Here is a 14,297-nt window from a genome sequence, read left to right as displayed (position 1 = left end):
TAGCCCTCTCTAATGTCTCTTGATTTGCAGTTTGCTCTCTTTGTTGCTCTTATAAAGAGAGGATCAAGCATTTCTGCCAACAGTTGTGTGAGAGTTTAATCAGTGATGTGCAAATTGTTCTGCTGTGTTTCCCTTCAGCGCTATTTAGCACGAGCAGTTAGATAATTCAAAGCGTTTAGTGCTCAAGCAGAGTCTCAAATTAGTTTGGTGTGATGAAGACACAGATGATGATGAGGATGAGGCCTTTTTTTTTTCTTTGTGGTGCTGCAGCATCTTCAAGTGCAAACTAAAAGTAAAAATGTAGCGCTAATGACTGTGGAGAATGAAAGGAGAAAGAGAAGAGCAAAAAGTGGGAGATGAGATGAGGGCTCGTCGGTGGGGGTTGGTATATGTAGGGGAGAAATAAAAGGAGACAGGCAGAGATGACAGGGGAAGGTGCGGCATGACAAAGAGCTGCAGGGAGGCAGGTCGATGAGAACGGAGATGAGATGCATTAAAATAAAATGAAGTAAGGAGAAAGAGGAAAGAGGGGGTGTTCACAGGTGAAGAGTTCAGTCGTGTGCGTAATTTGACAGTTTGATTTTAAAGTTTGTTGCTGCAGAGGCGCAGAAACCTGAGCCTCAAAATCGTTTTACTGGAAACAAAACTGCCCGCAAACGCCAGAAGCTTCCATCTGCATCCTCCCTCCTTATCGAACCTCGCTCTCCCCCTGTGTTTGTAATGATATTCCAGCTATGGCTGTTTTTTGTAAGACTTGTTTTTGAGCAACAAGCTACTTTCACTGCTTTCATCTTTGATGTTGAACTGCTGCCAGAAGACACTGTGTGTTAGCGTGCATGTGTGAGGGGCCTGAGGATGCAGAGTTGTGATTAAAGAGGAGGGAAGAAACGGGACTTGTTAAAGATTCTTTCTTTTCCTGGATAAACGACTTGCAGCTCGAGCCGAAGAGGGGGGCATCGCTGCAGGGAGTCTGGGATTTTAACGTGGTCGCTGTGTGAACACATGCAATCTCTCTGAGTCTCGTGTAGATAAAGATGTCAGAATTTTGTGACAATTGATTTATTTGGGAGAGGAGGGATTGTACTGTAGACGAAGCTAAATATGGTCACCCAACGTATTGTCTTCCAGAAAGTACAGCTCTTAATTTGGTTTTCATTGTCAATGTAACTCTTAAGAGGCCAGTTATAGTTCTAACTTTGGAGTATGCTTTAGTTTGCTTTAGCCAGAGCGTCATCAGATGGGTACGAGGCTGTGTGCCTGGAGGAGACTGCGTGGACTAATCCATGGCATCTATAGATGTCTATGTCTCTGTACTGCATGTAATCCCTCCCTTTATCATTCACTTCAGCACCAAAGGGAAACTGCAGGCCTGAAAAATGAAGCCAACTCACACATTTCCTAAAAGTATTACTTGTTCCAAAAGCAAATCGACCCGTATAGATTAGCATGTTAAAATGTATTGCATAAAACAGCATGGTGTGACAGAAAGGGAAGCAGATGATCGCTTTACACTTCATTTGGACTTTACAGAAAGACATTTTAATTGTGGACAAGTTGACGAGTGTAACAGTGAAACTAAAAGGAGAAAATGTAATTAATGCAGATGAGGTGAAGAATAGAGTGCAGGCAGGGTGGAGTGGGTGGAGAGGAGTGTCGGGGGTGATTTGTGACAGAAGGATATATGCAGGGGAGGGTAGTGAGACCTGCTATGGTTTGGAGAGAGCAGCACTGACAAAAAGGCAGGAGGTGGAGCTGGAGGTAGCGGATTTGTGCCCAGGGTGGTCAGTATTAGAAATGAGTTTATCAGAGCGACAGCTTGGACATGTGCAGAGGAGGGATAGTTGGAAACAGGGGACAAAGGATGTTGGATATAAATGCCGAGCTGGAGGAAAATAGGATGATGTAGTGTCGGAGGACATGCCGGGGGTTGTGTGACAGAAGAGGCCACATCAGTATCCAGGTGGATTCACCTGGATACTGGAAATTTGTGTGTTTCACACTGTGCTCAGTCAGCTCGGTTCATCAGCTGCTGCCAGTCCAGGTTTACACCCCCCTCCCCTACACAACACACACACACACATTTTGGTCCCAGTATGTTATTGCATAAATAGGAGAGACATCATTAGATGATGACTGACAGCTGTGGCAGCCAATCTCTCCTGGCACTGCCCCCTGAACCCTCAGCTTCACCCCCTGCACTGCAGCTGAGCCAAAATCAGACCCTGCTACCACAATCTTACTGAGAAAAGGGACACCGCATGCTTACGCCGTAGCCACCTCAGTAACAAGGCAGGCTCACCATCGAGCATTTCCTGTTTATCATCTATTGTGCTGTAAATGGGACAGTAATTTATAAAATCAACAGCATGCTGTGATAAATCAAGCTTAAAATTAACGACCGAAAGCACACATTTATCAAGACAGTGTTTACATGCTTGTTACTTTAAGACAGAAGTAGGGTCATTTTCTCATAGACATACAATCACGCTTCTTTCTGGAAGCAGAGTAGTTGCCCCCTGCTGGTCACTAGCAAGAACGCATGTTTAAAGCTTCACTTAAAAGCTGGCTTTGCTTTTCAGACCCTAATTGCGATGGCCATCTTTTATATACTGAAATTTGTTCTCACCCTTCTGAGAAGTATTATCTACTGGAGTACCCACAGAGTGTAACCATGAAATTCCACATATAATGTAACGGTGTCTCTAAGACTTTCGCGAAACATTTGGGAGTTCATGTCCAGTTCATGTCCAGTTCAAGTCTGGCGACGTATTAACATTTTATGCAGCTGATTCTTCCAGAAGTGTTCTTGTCTCATATGTGGTCCGGTTCAGTTATACTCTGTACTTAAGGCCACAGTGCATGGATGCTAACCTCGTCTAAACTCAGTAAGTTAGAAGCAGCTTGTAGGAGATCTAACTTGAGTTGCACGAGAGGAGGAAATATGATTCACAGGGTGATGTGAGGTACTTGTTTAAAAAGATGAAATTTCCATGTGCTGTGATGCGAGATGGGCAGAGACTGTTGTGACTTGTGAGAATCTTCTTTTTTTTATGTTTATCTAACTAGACAGCCTGCATTTTATTTAAACTAATAGAAAAGTAAAGACACACTTTAAAAACCAGCTCACAGACACTGAGGGAAACTAGTTTGATTCCCTCTGGGACAGGCAGAGCTGCATGATATCTAGATTTTGCTTTGAGCCCCTTAAAGTGATATTTCTTCCACTCCTCAGGGAGGTTAAAGGTCAGGCTCAGCTGCTGACTGCCCTGCCTGGAGCTGATTAGGATCAGCATCCTGCTTAAGGACACTTCGGGAAGACAGATGCAGCCTGTCACAGTCGTCCAGTTGAAGGACGTTTTGTTTAATCAGGAACAGCACATGCTGCTGTAAGCCATGCTCAAACTGTCACACATGGTCATGAGCTCCAGATAACGGCCGAATGACTAAGATTGCAGATAGAAACAGCCACAATGAATTTTCTTAGTAGGGAAGCTGGTATGGTTGGGTGATATGTGAGCATTTTCTAAATGGCCAAGTCCAACTGATAACAATTACCATGCGTTTACAGTTTAAGGTGTGCATGGGCAACTGGATTTAAAATTTACCTGCTTTACAGATTTAAATTATCAAGGTGGCAAACCTCCATCCATCCATTCACCCATCCAATTAACAGCTGGTCCATTTCAATCAACCCCAAAAGACAACCAGTGTTGGACTCCATAATTGTCCAGTGAACCAACCTTAGTAGCTTACAGCCTCCATATAAACTGAGTGAGGAGCTTGAGCATCATCAGGGAGCTTGGAGTACAAAAGCATCCAGTTCAGGTGGTTAAGCAGTCCAATCAAGACATCACCTGGGAGCCTTACCTTGGAGACTTTCTGGTCACGCCCAACTGGAGACCTTGCAGATCACAACTCGTTGGAGGACTTCTATTTCAAAGGAGGAATAAAAGTGAACATATAAAGATTGACTAAATGTTTACCCCACAAATGGAGCTAAAGTTGTTTCAATAATGGCAACTAAACCTGGGTGTGACATGCAAATTCTGTGTCAGAATTCATCTGTTGAGAACTGAGAACACAGAAATAACGTGTTGGTGCATGGGGTTATCGAGTTCATAGTCGCGTGCGTGCAGCTGTGGCCATAGATCCCAACTGTAGCCAGAGTCATGAACTCTTCAGATAACTTCACAAGAAGTGATTTCTGTAAATATGTATTTGGATATATCGGCCATTCATGTGTCTCACCGCAGCGAGAGTACTGTGTGTGCGCGCGCGCGCGTGTGTGTGTGTGTGTTGTTGTTGACCTCTTGGCTGCTTTCCGAGTTAATCTATCCGTGGATGTGATCAGATTACTGTGGATTATACTGACTGAGGTTCCACCAAGACTGCATGACACACTCACATACACACTTGCAGACTTTCAGATGAGCGCACAATAACCAAACTGACACAGTAATGCATGTAAGCTCTGAGAACCCCACATAATAAATATGAGCTGACACTTGTTAAGACACACATGCACAGTTGGCCTGATCTGACGGAGGCTTAAAGTCCATCTCACTATTAGAAAAGCAGGTGTGATGGCTCTGGTGTGCACAGGTAGATGCTTCAGTCTGCAAGTAACAAAAAGTTTATAAAGTCATATTGTTTCTTGAAGTTGGTGTCTGGCTATATTTTGATGTTAAAATGTGAGAGGACTGCATGTTTGAGTTGATTGACACCCTGTGGTTATTTAGAAGCAGCGCTCTTGATTCCCTTCACACCAAAGAAAAGAAACTGCTGTTTTCGAACATGATATTGGTTTTGACAGTCTCAGTGTGTGTTCATTATATTGCCGACTTCAGTGCTTTGACATACAGCGTGTTCTCGTCACGTTGTGAAAATGCTGCTCACATCCCGCCAGGTGTCATTTCCTCGCCGCCCCATCCAGCTGCCTGTCTCTCTGTGTTAAAGCCTGACATAAAAAATAAAAATTAAAGAAAAAAACCAACACACACATTGACTTTTCGCAATCAATATGTTTTCTATATTGCTCAGTGTGTGGTAAGATGCTTAATCCTGCTCTTTATAAACCACCAGCGAAGTACAGAGATAAACGCACGCTGTTTGGTGGCTTAAAGCAAAAAGAACAAACCAATCACCGCAAAAGACAAACAGAAAAACCAAACAAAAATGGGTTAAACCTCTTAGACACTTAAAGACATGTTAGCAGCAGCTCTGTGAAGAACAACAAAGGACAGTATGACAAGCAGAAGGTGTTTTAAACATAAATGTAACATTATCCCGTCTCAGGAGACAGGAGTGTCGTGGATAGATATAGAGCTGGACACAAGCTGGCTTTACACCATGACTCATTCCTTTGTGTGTGTGTCTGTGTGTGTGTGTTTGCTTGTGTGTATAAAGTCCCTTTTTTTGACTCTGTGTCATGACCATCTGTCCGATGGCAGAATAAGCAAACGGCTGCCCAAGTGACGCGATGCAAAACAGAAAAATGAAGTGAGAGACGCACACAAAGAAAGTGAAAGACAGACAGGAAGAGAGCTGCTCACAGGCCGGGACCAAAGAGCGAGAAATGAAAAATAGAAATCCACTTATAAGGTTTGTTGTTATCTTCTCATGAGCTAGATGACAAGATTAATATCTTTCTCACATCCGTCCAGTAAATGTGTATCTACAGCCAGGACTCACTTAGCTTAGATTAACAACTGGAAAATTGATCCCAGCCAAGAAAGGGTCTGGCTCTTGAAGCCACTTGAACATTGTTTTAAAATTCTAGTGGAGATCATCTGAACTTTTGAGGAAATGAGGAAGATTCTGCACACAAACAATATTTCCATTTGATGAAACATTGCAGCCATGACAGAGTATGAGCTGTAATCATAGCCTGCATATAAAAAGTGGATGTAGCCACTGTGATGTCACCTTGGATGTCAGATCTGGATTCTTAATGTTGGTATTATTTATTGTTGATTAGCAATAGACTCTACTAATAAAATAATAGAATTTCACTCATCAAAACTGAAGCACAGAAGTCTTGGACTGGTTCGTCCCCTGCTGCAGGCTGTCTTATTTGTCCGATACTTGCATGAAAAAGGAGATGCCAACAGGACAAACGTAGTCGACAGGTCCTGTTCAGTGACTGCAGGTAGCAGAGGTGAGGCCAAGGAGACAGTTACCGGACCAGCTGCCTGTGTCAGCACATCTCTCAAAGCAGCACCTAATTTTAGGCCTGGCCTGGCGTTTATATAGCACTTTTCCTGATCTTATTGACCCCTCGAACTGCTACAAGCTGACAGACTACAAACCACATTTACAGCCATAACATTTTAACCACCTGCCAAATGTTGTGTTGGTCCCCCTTTTTCCTCCCAAACACCTCTGACCCAATGACGCATGAATTCCACTAGACAACTGAAGGTGTGCTTTGGTATCTGCCACCAAGATGTCACCAACAGATTCTGTAAGCTCATCAGTTGTTAGGTGGGAGCTCCATGGATCGGAATTGTTTGTCTAACACATCCTACAGATGCTCGATTGGATTGAAATCTAGAGGATTTGAAGCCCAGGTCAGCACCTCAAACTTAACACTCTGCTCCTCAAATCATTCCTGAAACATTTTTTCTTTGTGGCAGGTCGCATTATCCTGCTGAAAGAGGCCACAGCCATGAGGGAGTATTCTTTCTATCAAAGGATGTGCATGCATCGCAACACTGCTTAGGTGGTACATGTCAAACTAATATCCACATGGATGGCAGGACACTGCCCAAAACATTACACTGCCTCCGCCTGCTTGACTTCTACTCATAGTGCATCCAGATGCCAGCTTCTCCCCAGATAAACAACGCAGCTGGTCATCCACGTGATCTAAAAGAAAACGTGATTCATCAGACTGTCTTTTTCCATCACTCTGTTGTCCAGTTCTGATGTTCACATGGCCCTTATTGGCACCTTCATGGGGCACCCTGACTGGCCTGCAGCTTTGCAGTCCCACATGCAACAAACTATGATGCACCGTTTATTCTGACACTTTCAATCAGAATATGCATTAACCTGTTTGGCTGTTTAAGCTACAGTAGCTCATCTGTTGGCTCGGACTACGTGGGTCAGCCTTGTGCATCAATCACGTGCATCAATGAGCCTTGGCTGCTTATGACCAGGTTCACTGCTGTTCACCTTCCTTGGACCACTTTTGTTAGATACTAACCATAAAGACCAGGAATACTCCACAAGAGCCGCAGTTTTGGAGATGCTCTGACCCAGTCGTCTAGCCAGCACAGTTTGACCATTGTCAGACTCACTCGAATGGATTGTGAGAGCAATCCAGTGAAGGTACAGAATGGTTCTAGCCAGGGTTCACACGAGGAGTCTTCATGCTGTGAGGCGTCAGTTTTAAACATTGTAGTGAGCCTTAACAAAATCCAAATGTGTTGTTGGGACAGAAAAGAAAATCACCCCAGTACAGTTGTTATGAAGGGGAAATTAGCTTTTGGAGCCTGCCTCGTGAAGCTATTAGAGGAACTGGAGTTCTTAGCACTTTGTGTTGGCTTTATTTTTTAGCCCCAGAGGTTGCAGCTTAGTTTGATGCTGTGGAAAAATCATTGAGATTCAATTAACAGTCAGAACAAACCACATGAACCCGACATCAAGGGGTTAACAGTTGCTCAACATCGTGCCTTTCTCTGTTTCCAAAAGCCCACAGTGCATCACTGAGGTTGATTTTATTTCTCTTTAAGTGGACATCATTCTAATCAGTCATTTTTTTGTGCTTTGAGGAGAGCCAAAGAGGGGCTGAGGCCACTTTCACTAAGAGGTTTTCAAGCCGTTCATATGATGTGAGCTATAAAAATAGCTCGTCAACATCTGCTCCCTACTTACTTGTTTAAATCATGTCTCAATCAGCGATTTGTCATATTTATAGTAACCATTTGTTGATAAATCACATGCCTGGCTCCTTACAGCACTGCATTGTTCTCATTATCTCCTAACGTTTTCTATCTTGGTGTGATCTGTGATGGAGAGTACTTCCCATAAGTCACAGAGAAGTTTACACGGGAAGCACGTAGCTCAAATGTACCAGGGATTTATTTTCCCCCAACTTTATCTCCAATTACCTTTTCTCTGGTTGACTCCTCTTTCATCTTCCAGCTATTATTTTAAGAGTATTTCTTGCCTTTTTGCTCACCTCCATCTCCAACTGTCTTCTTTGTTTAAAAAAAAAAAACAACCAAAAAAACCAAACGAATCCTTTTGGGGACAAAGAAAGAGAGAGCGAGATTGAGTTTGTTCAGACCTGCTGGGTATGTTGTGAGATGGCTAAAGAGGTTGCAGGGTCACAGATTTGGAGTGAGAAGATATCCGTGTGGAACAAGGAACCGCCTTCATTATTCAAATAAGCCAAGCTACACTCCTGATAGATCAGGGATGTCGGACTCCTTTTACATCGTAGGCCACATACAGCCCACCTCGACCGTAAGTGGGCCAGACCGGTGAAACTTTGTGTTGTGTCAGTGTAAAGACATTTCCACAGTGAATCGCTGAAAAAAGAAGAGATGTAACTAAAAACAGTTGGCCTCGTTGTGGAGTCTGTCCCTGTGTGGGTTCAATCTCGGTACCCTCTTCCCCTCTTTAGGTCAAAAAACATGCATTTTAGGTTAACTGGCACTTCGAAATCATTAAATTGAATGGTTCTCTCTCTCTCTCTCTCTGTGTAAGCCCTGTCCAGGGTGTTCACCTCATGACAGCTGTGATAGACTCCGCCCCCTATGACCCAGAGTTTGATAAGCAGAAGAAAATAGATCTCCTCAGTTTTAGTCTTTTTCACTTTCCTCAGGTTTGTCAGCACAGCAGCCAGTCGGAGGCTTTGGTGTATATGTTGTATGTGACTAAGATCTTTTGTAATACCCCGCTACCCCTAGGGTTGTGCAATATGACCAAAATCTCATATCCCGATATAAGAATTCTATCGTCCGATAACGATATAAATCACAAAAATGTAAAATTTTCTGTAAATTCTGTGAATCTCGGGCAGCTCATCTTGCGGGAAGTGTTTCCTGCTGCGCGTCGTGTACCTGGAGTCGAGTGTTTTAACAGATGCATGAAACGATACATTTTTAGACATAAGTTGTAACAGCCGCCGTTTTCTTTGTGAGTATTTATTACACGGCGTGCTGCGGGGAAAAGCCTGTTCTAACGTTTGAGTCTAAGGTTTATTTTTTAGCACCTGGCGGCTCTTTTTTACTTCTCATCCGTAAATAATCTGCTCTTTCACGTGATTCAGTTTATTTTGAAAAGTCTCAACAGGATCTTGAGCTTTATTGTGAAAGGTTTATGTGAAACAAGCGGACAAACAGGTGCTTGTGTCAGTAGTGTGGTTACATAAAATATAAGAGAAAGAGAGAACTTTAAGAAATTAATATAGCCACTACAGTGACCATCAAAACGATGAAAAAATATTGCCGTAAACAGTTTATTTTGCGACGCCACGAAACAAACGATAGCGTAAAATGAAACGATAGACGTTATATCAAACAGCCCTAGCGACCCCACAGTATAGTAATAAAAAAGACTAACATAGAAACTCATAAAACCTAAACCTACATTTCCAGATACTAAAAGCTAAACTGAAGCAAGCGAATGGAGTTAAATTGAACTGAAACAAAAATCTTGAGATGAATTAAAAATGGAAACTAATGAAGAAAAAAATTGGAACTAATCACTCTAACAGACTCAGTATTATCAGCAAAAATGTCTCTAGTGCACGACATAGTGTTTAATGGTGTACTGTACAATGGCCTTCTGCTTTACTGATGCGATTAAATATCAGTAGAATCTACGGGGTGTAGGTCACTTTACCTCCACAAATTGTAAAGGCTAGGAGAAGTGTTTATTAAAAATGAGGACTTCATTTAGAAGTTTTTTTTCTTTTCTTTTTTTCAATTCATGATATATAAAGTCCTCTGGTAAGGTTTATATCAGCTGTGTTAGGTTAGATCCCCTGGTTATCCAGTGTCTTTGTGCACTGGCCTAGGTCTGCTTTGCACATTTGATGTTGTGCATGATGCTGCTGCACATAAGCACAGATGCTTTAGATGGAGGTCTTTTCACAGCAGCGCTTCAGCATGTAACTGCTTCTGTAGTGGGTCTGCGCGGTGGACTGGGAGGCATCCAGACGTATAAAGAAACAGATGACAGTTTCCTGGTGGGGGTGGGCGTGCTGGGAGAGAGTGAAGATGTGACAGATGCGATCAAATTTGTCTTGACAGAGACAAAGAGACACCTTGGCTGATATGAATAATTGTCTTATAATCACGTTAAAGTGTTTGGTCGTACTTGAAAGACTTGTGCAAACACGAGTATGATCAGCGACTGCAAAGAATACAGATCATCAAAACTAATGAGAATTCAAGAAGGGGGTGTGTTCCTTTATAACAAGTATAATCTTAATTTGATCTCTTCTCAATCACTTATTATAATGAAAGGTGGCTTATTATTTGCTCATAATGCAGCCAGCATTTGAAGAGTTGATTCTAAAATGTCTGCAAGTTGTTTCCTTTTCAGAAAACTGCTTCACCAGGAAGAAGTCCTGCACCAATTTGTTGCTTTATTTTACCAGAAAATCAGCCCCCATGTTTTATTCTTACCCCTCAGAACCTGTCAGACTGTGTTTGCACAGGAAGTACACTGCCAGCTTTAGTCTTTATCCTACGCCGAACATTACTCTCTAACTGTGCGCACACTCATCTGTCCTGAGCACTTATAGAAATTGATTTTATGTAGGATTTTTTTTTATATATAGTTGTTGCAGGTAGTGGACGGTCTAATCTTATTGCAGTCACTGAGAAAAGGCTGTGGTTTCAGAACAGACTGAGACTCTGTCCACAGCAGATGATTTAAAAATTTGGCATACAGTTAAATGATGGGCAACAGTCACAGAAAACAACAGCAGTTGTTTTTGCTAATATTAATGCATAAAAAGCTGTGAAAATCCCTATTAGCCCTTCTGTCAGAGGTAGAAATTAACAGCTGAGTGCGGTCTGCGGTGGTTTGTGACATCACGTCGTTATTGCCTGTCCTGAAGGCATAAAGAAAACGGATCAATAACGCATTTTGGAGAGGCTGAAGGTGAAATGCGGGCTACAGAGCAAATAAGAAAGCTGAATAATAGTATTTCTGAAGTCAAGGGTAGCAGCCTGGACCCAGAGTGAATGCTGCTAATTGTGTTCCCTGCCAGCGTATCGATCCGGTGGGTTTTAATTGTAACTTATGTGGACAAGAGGATGGATGGGTGGCTCGGTCATCTGTCCATTTGTACAAATGGTGTGGGCAAGAAGATGACGGTGTTTCTCAGAAGGGCTCAGAAGATGACCTTACAGGGATAAAATGAATGAGTGAAATTATGGAATCATGAACAGAAGAGGAGGAAAAGAACAGCCAAATTAGTGAGTGAAATAACGAACGAGTCGACCTCTGAATCGCTGCCAGCATTGATTTTAAATGGCTAACGGAGAGAAACTGACAGGCTGCGGATGATCACGGGAGTGTGCGTATTTTAACTGATGATGAAACCCTTCTAAAGCACACGTTGACTGGATAATTTATTGATTTTTAAGTGCTTTGACCGTTCAACATCTTTGACCAGTAGAGCCGTGTTTGCTGGACATCCTGTTATCTAAATAGTGAATTTGATTTCATGAGGTTTCACTGAAAAAAGGAGTGCTCAAACTGGAGGTGCTTCTCAGGCTCCAGAAAAGTCTAAACGCTCGGTTTCAAACTGCTCTGTTTGATGTCAAAGAGAGGGAATATCCTTAATGTGCTCTCATGCGTACAGCTCTGCTCACACAGCCACCCACCTGCTGTTTAAACCTTTTTCTGAAGGAAAGCCAATCAGATCAAAGTTGGCTTATAAAGATGGAAGAGCTAAAATGTCCATCAAGGTCCAGTATAAGATAAATGGGGATCATTTACGAGCTGGGACTCACGCAGAGCTACTCTAGCGGTGTCCAAGACTTGAACTAGTGAAGCTAAAATGAGCTCTTTCCATTCTGCATGTTACGTTGCATTGTGAGGTCCTATTTTGTCTTTCCTTGCACATTTCTCTCTGTAATCTTCACAGCACTTCCAAATACAAACAAATCAGATGTTCATACACTCAACTCACTTCTGTTTGCCTTGCTTCAGGTTTGTTTGATGTTTGTACCCAAGCTCACAGTGTGAGAACTGTGACTAACCGCCTTTTCTTAATGTTTTCAGGATGACTGGGTGTCCAGGGACTTGTCCGGTAGGACCAAAGGTCACAACTCTGACGACAAAGCCCACGGCCTAGAGACACTGCCACCAGGTAGGAAACGTCCCCACAAATCCTATATCACAACCTCTCTGGCCCAGTTACATGGCTAAATGGGGACATTCAGAGAGCAAACCTCTGAGGTGCTACAACTTCAATAGAGTCAATGCAACAGGCTGAGAAACATCTGTTTTTATTCCAGATGCTGTTTCTCCTTGTTAAAACCACACACCATATATCAGTTTTGGATGTAGCCACTGTGGCCTCAGCTATTGGGGGGTGGAGTCCTGCTTTCAGTATATTGTTGTTTTTGTTTTTTAAACCACACATCACAGGAGGAGGAGTGGATCTGACTGTAAAAACTGTGGATGCTCACTCTTATACAGTAGTGACTTGTAAATTAGTGGAGCCAAAAGCAAGCTGTGGCTTACTGTCTGTATTTACTTAAAATGAGGCCATAATTAAAAAAAAAACATCATACATAATTAAGGTTTGATATGAGCAATTGAGATGACATACTTGTTAATAAAGTGTTTGCAAGGGTAATAAATCATGCAAGAAGTAGACTTCTTCTTATCTTTGCAAGCACACATTGTTAGAAAAAAAATCACATTTACTTGTCAGGCTTGGCAGCTTTTATATACAGTTTATTGCTCACAATGCATCTTGACAGCCATTGGTTGTGTTGTCCTAATAACGCTTAATTTGTCCTGTGCAGACATGGGAATGGAGCTTCAGAGCTCTGGTAAGCTGTCTTCTTCTTAACTTAAACTTGTAGCTAACGTAGTGGTACATTTGCAGTAGTGCTCCCGAGACCTGCTGTCCTGTAAAAGTAGTGTAGTAGTTCCCTTTAACTGGCAGGAACGATTCATGTCTGAGGCACACGTGTGTCAAATTTATCTTTTATTCATGATCCTTCAGGATCTGTGGAGTTCACTTTCTTATTGCTTGCAGTTGTGACTGAACTCTAGGAAAAGGCACGACACAAATGCATACCAGCTGCAGAGCATGTGCACTGCAGTCACTGTAAACCACATTCATGTATCCAGAGAGTATTCCGCATCATGTTCCCACAACCGAAACCATTTCCTTTTTCAAAACGCGGTAACACAGCAGCATAGTTTGTTTTATTACCAGTAGAACATGAACATCCGTAACCTTATCGTGTTTGAATGACCACAGCGAGGGAACCCAATGAAATACGCACATCTGTATGATTCAGACTTAAAAACAGGTTGGAGCCGATTGCCTGTCCAAAATAATCCAGGCAGCCAATTTCGATCTTCCCACAAACCAACTATGCGTCTCCACCCAAACTCTGAGAGACATTGTTTCAGTGTCCAGCAGCCAAGAGGAGAGCAGGAGGAGAATCTGATTTCTCATTCAGCACCCGTCGTCAGGCTGACTCAAAGCAGCAGAAGCAGCCAACGCCCCTCCTTCACAGGCCCGTGACCTGCGAACGCTGAACACACACTCTCTTATCTGATCCAGCAATGCTATCCAATTTGAATGTTGAAGTGAGGGCATTTCAATTTCAGGGTGACATTACACTCAGCAATGACAGCGTATCACAACATCACCCAGAGCACACAAGGACACTTAAGAAGAGGAGAAAGAAAACAGAAGGAAAGTGTTGAGAAAGCAAGAGAACAAGGAGATGGAGCCTAAGAGATACGTGGAAGAGTAAAAGATTTACTAATAAAAACAGAGTAAATAAGTAAGTCTTTGGGTTCGTCAAAGATGGGTGCTGGTTATGTTTTGTTTTCTATCTAATCCTACTCAGACAGTCATAAAGTAAAAAGGTGAGGTGATACCTCAGATCTTCATTTAAAAAAAATTAAAGCATAAAATGTACTAAACTGTGTCACTCTGAGTATGTTAGAAATGTTTCATTGTTGCACTGACGCCTTGTTATTTTTCATGGTTGTTTTTAAGCGTTTTGTTATCGTTTTACCGTTTGAGCATGCCAAAAATATGTTTTATTCAAACAAGGGAAAAAAATGACTAAGAT

General features: G+C 42.4%; 1 protein-coding gene across 2 annotated transcripts in view; it reads left to right on the top strand.

The window, feature by feature from the left end:
• The window catches only part of galnt2 (UDP-N-acetyl-alpha-D-galactosamine:polypeptide N-acetylgalactosaminyltransferase 2), a 68,044-nt gene that overhangs the window by 27,805 nt on the left and 25,942 nt on the right, over positions 1-14,297 (top strand). For both annotated transcript variants that reach the window (XM_040011388.1, XM_040011389.1), the window contains exon 2: positions 12,253-12,340. In XM_040011388.1, the coding sequence (XP_039867322.1) occupies positions 12,253-12,340 (88 nt within the window). The remainder of the gene's footprint in view (positions 1-12,252; positions 12,341-14,297) is intronic.

This window comes from Simochromis diagramma, unplaced genomic scaffold, assembly GCF_900408965.1.
Source record: "Simochromis diagramma unplaced genomic scaffold, fSimDia1.1 OVJJ01000603.1, whole genome shotgun sequence".
Taxonomy (NCBI): domain Eukaryota; kingdom Metazoa; phylum Chordata; class Actinopteri; order Cichliformes; family Cichlidae; genus Simochromis; species Simochromis diagramma.
The sequence above is the reverse complement of the archived record's forward strand: the minus strand, read 5'-3'. Positions and strand labels throughout refer to the sequence as shown.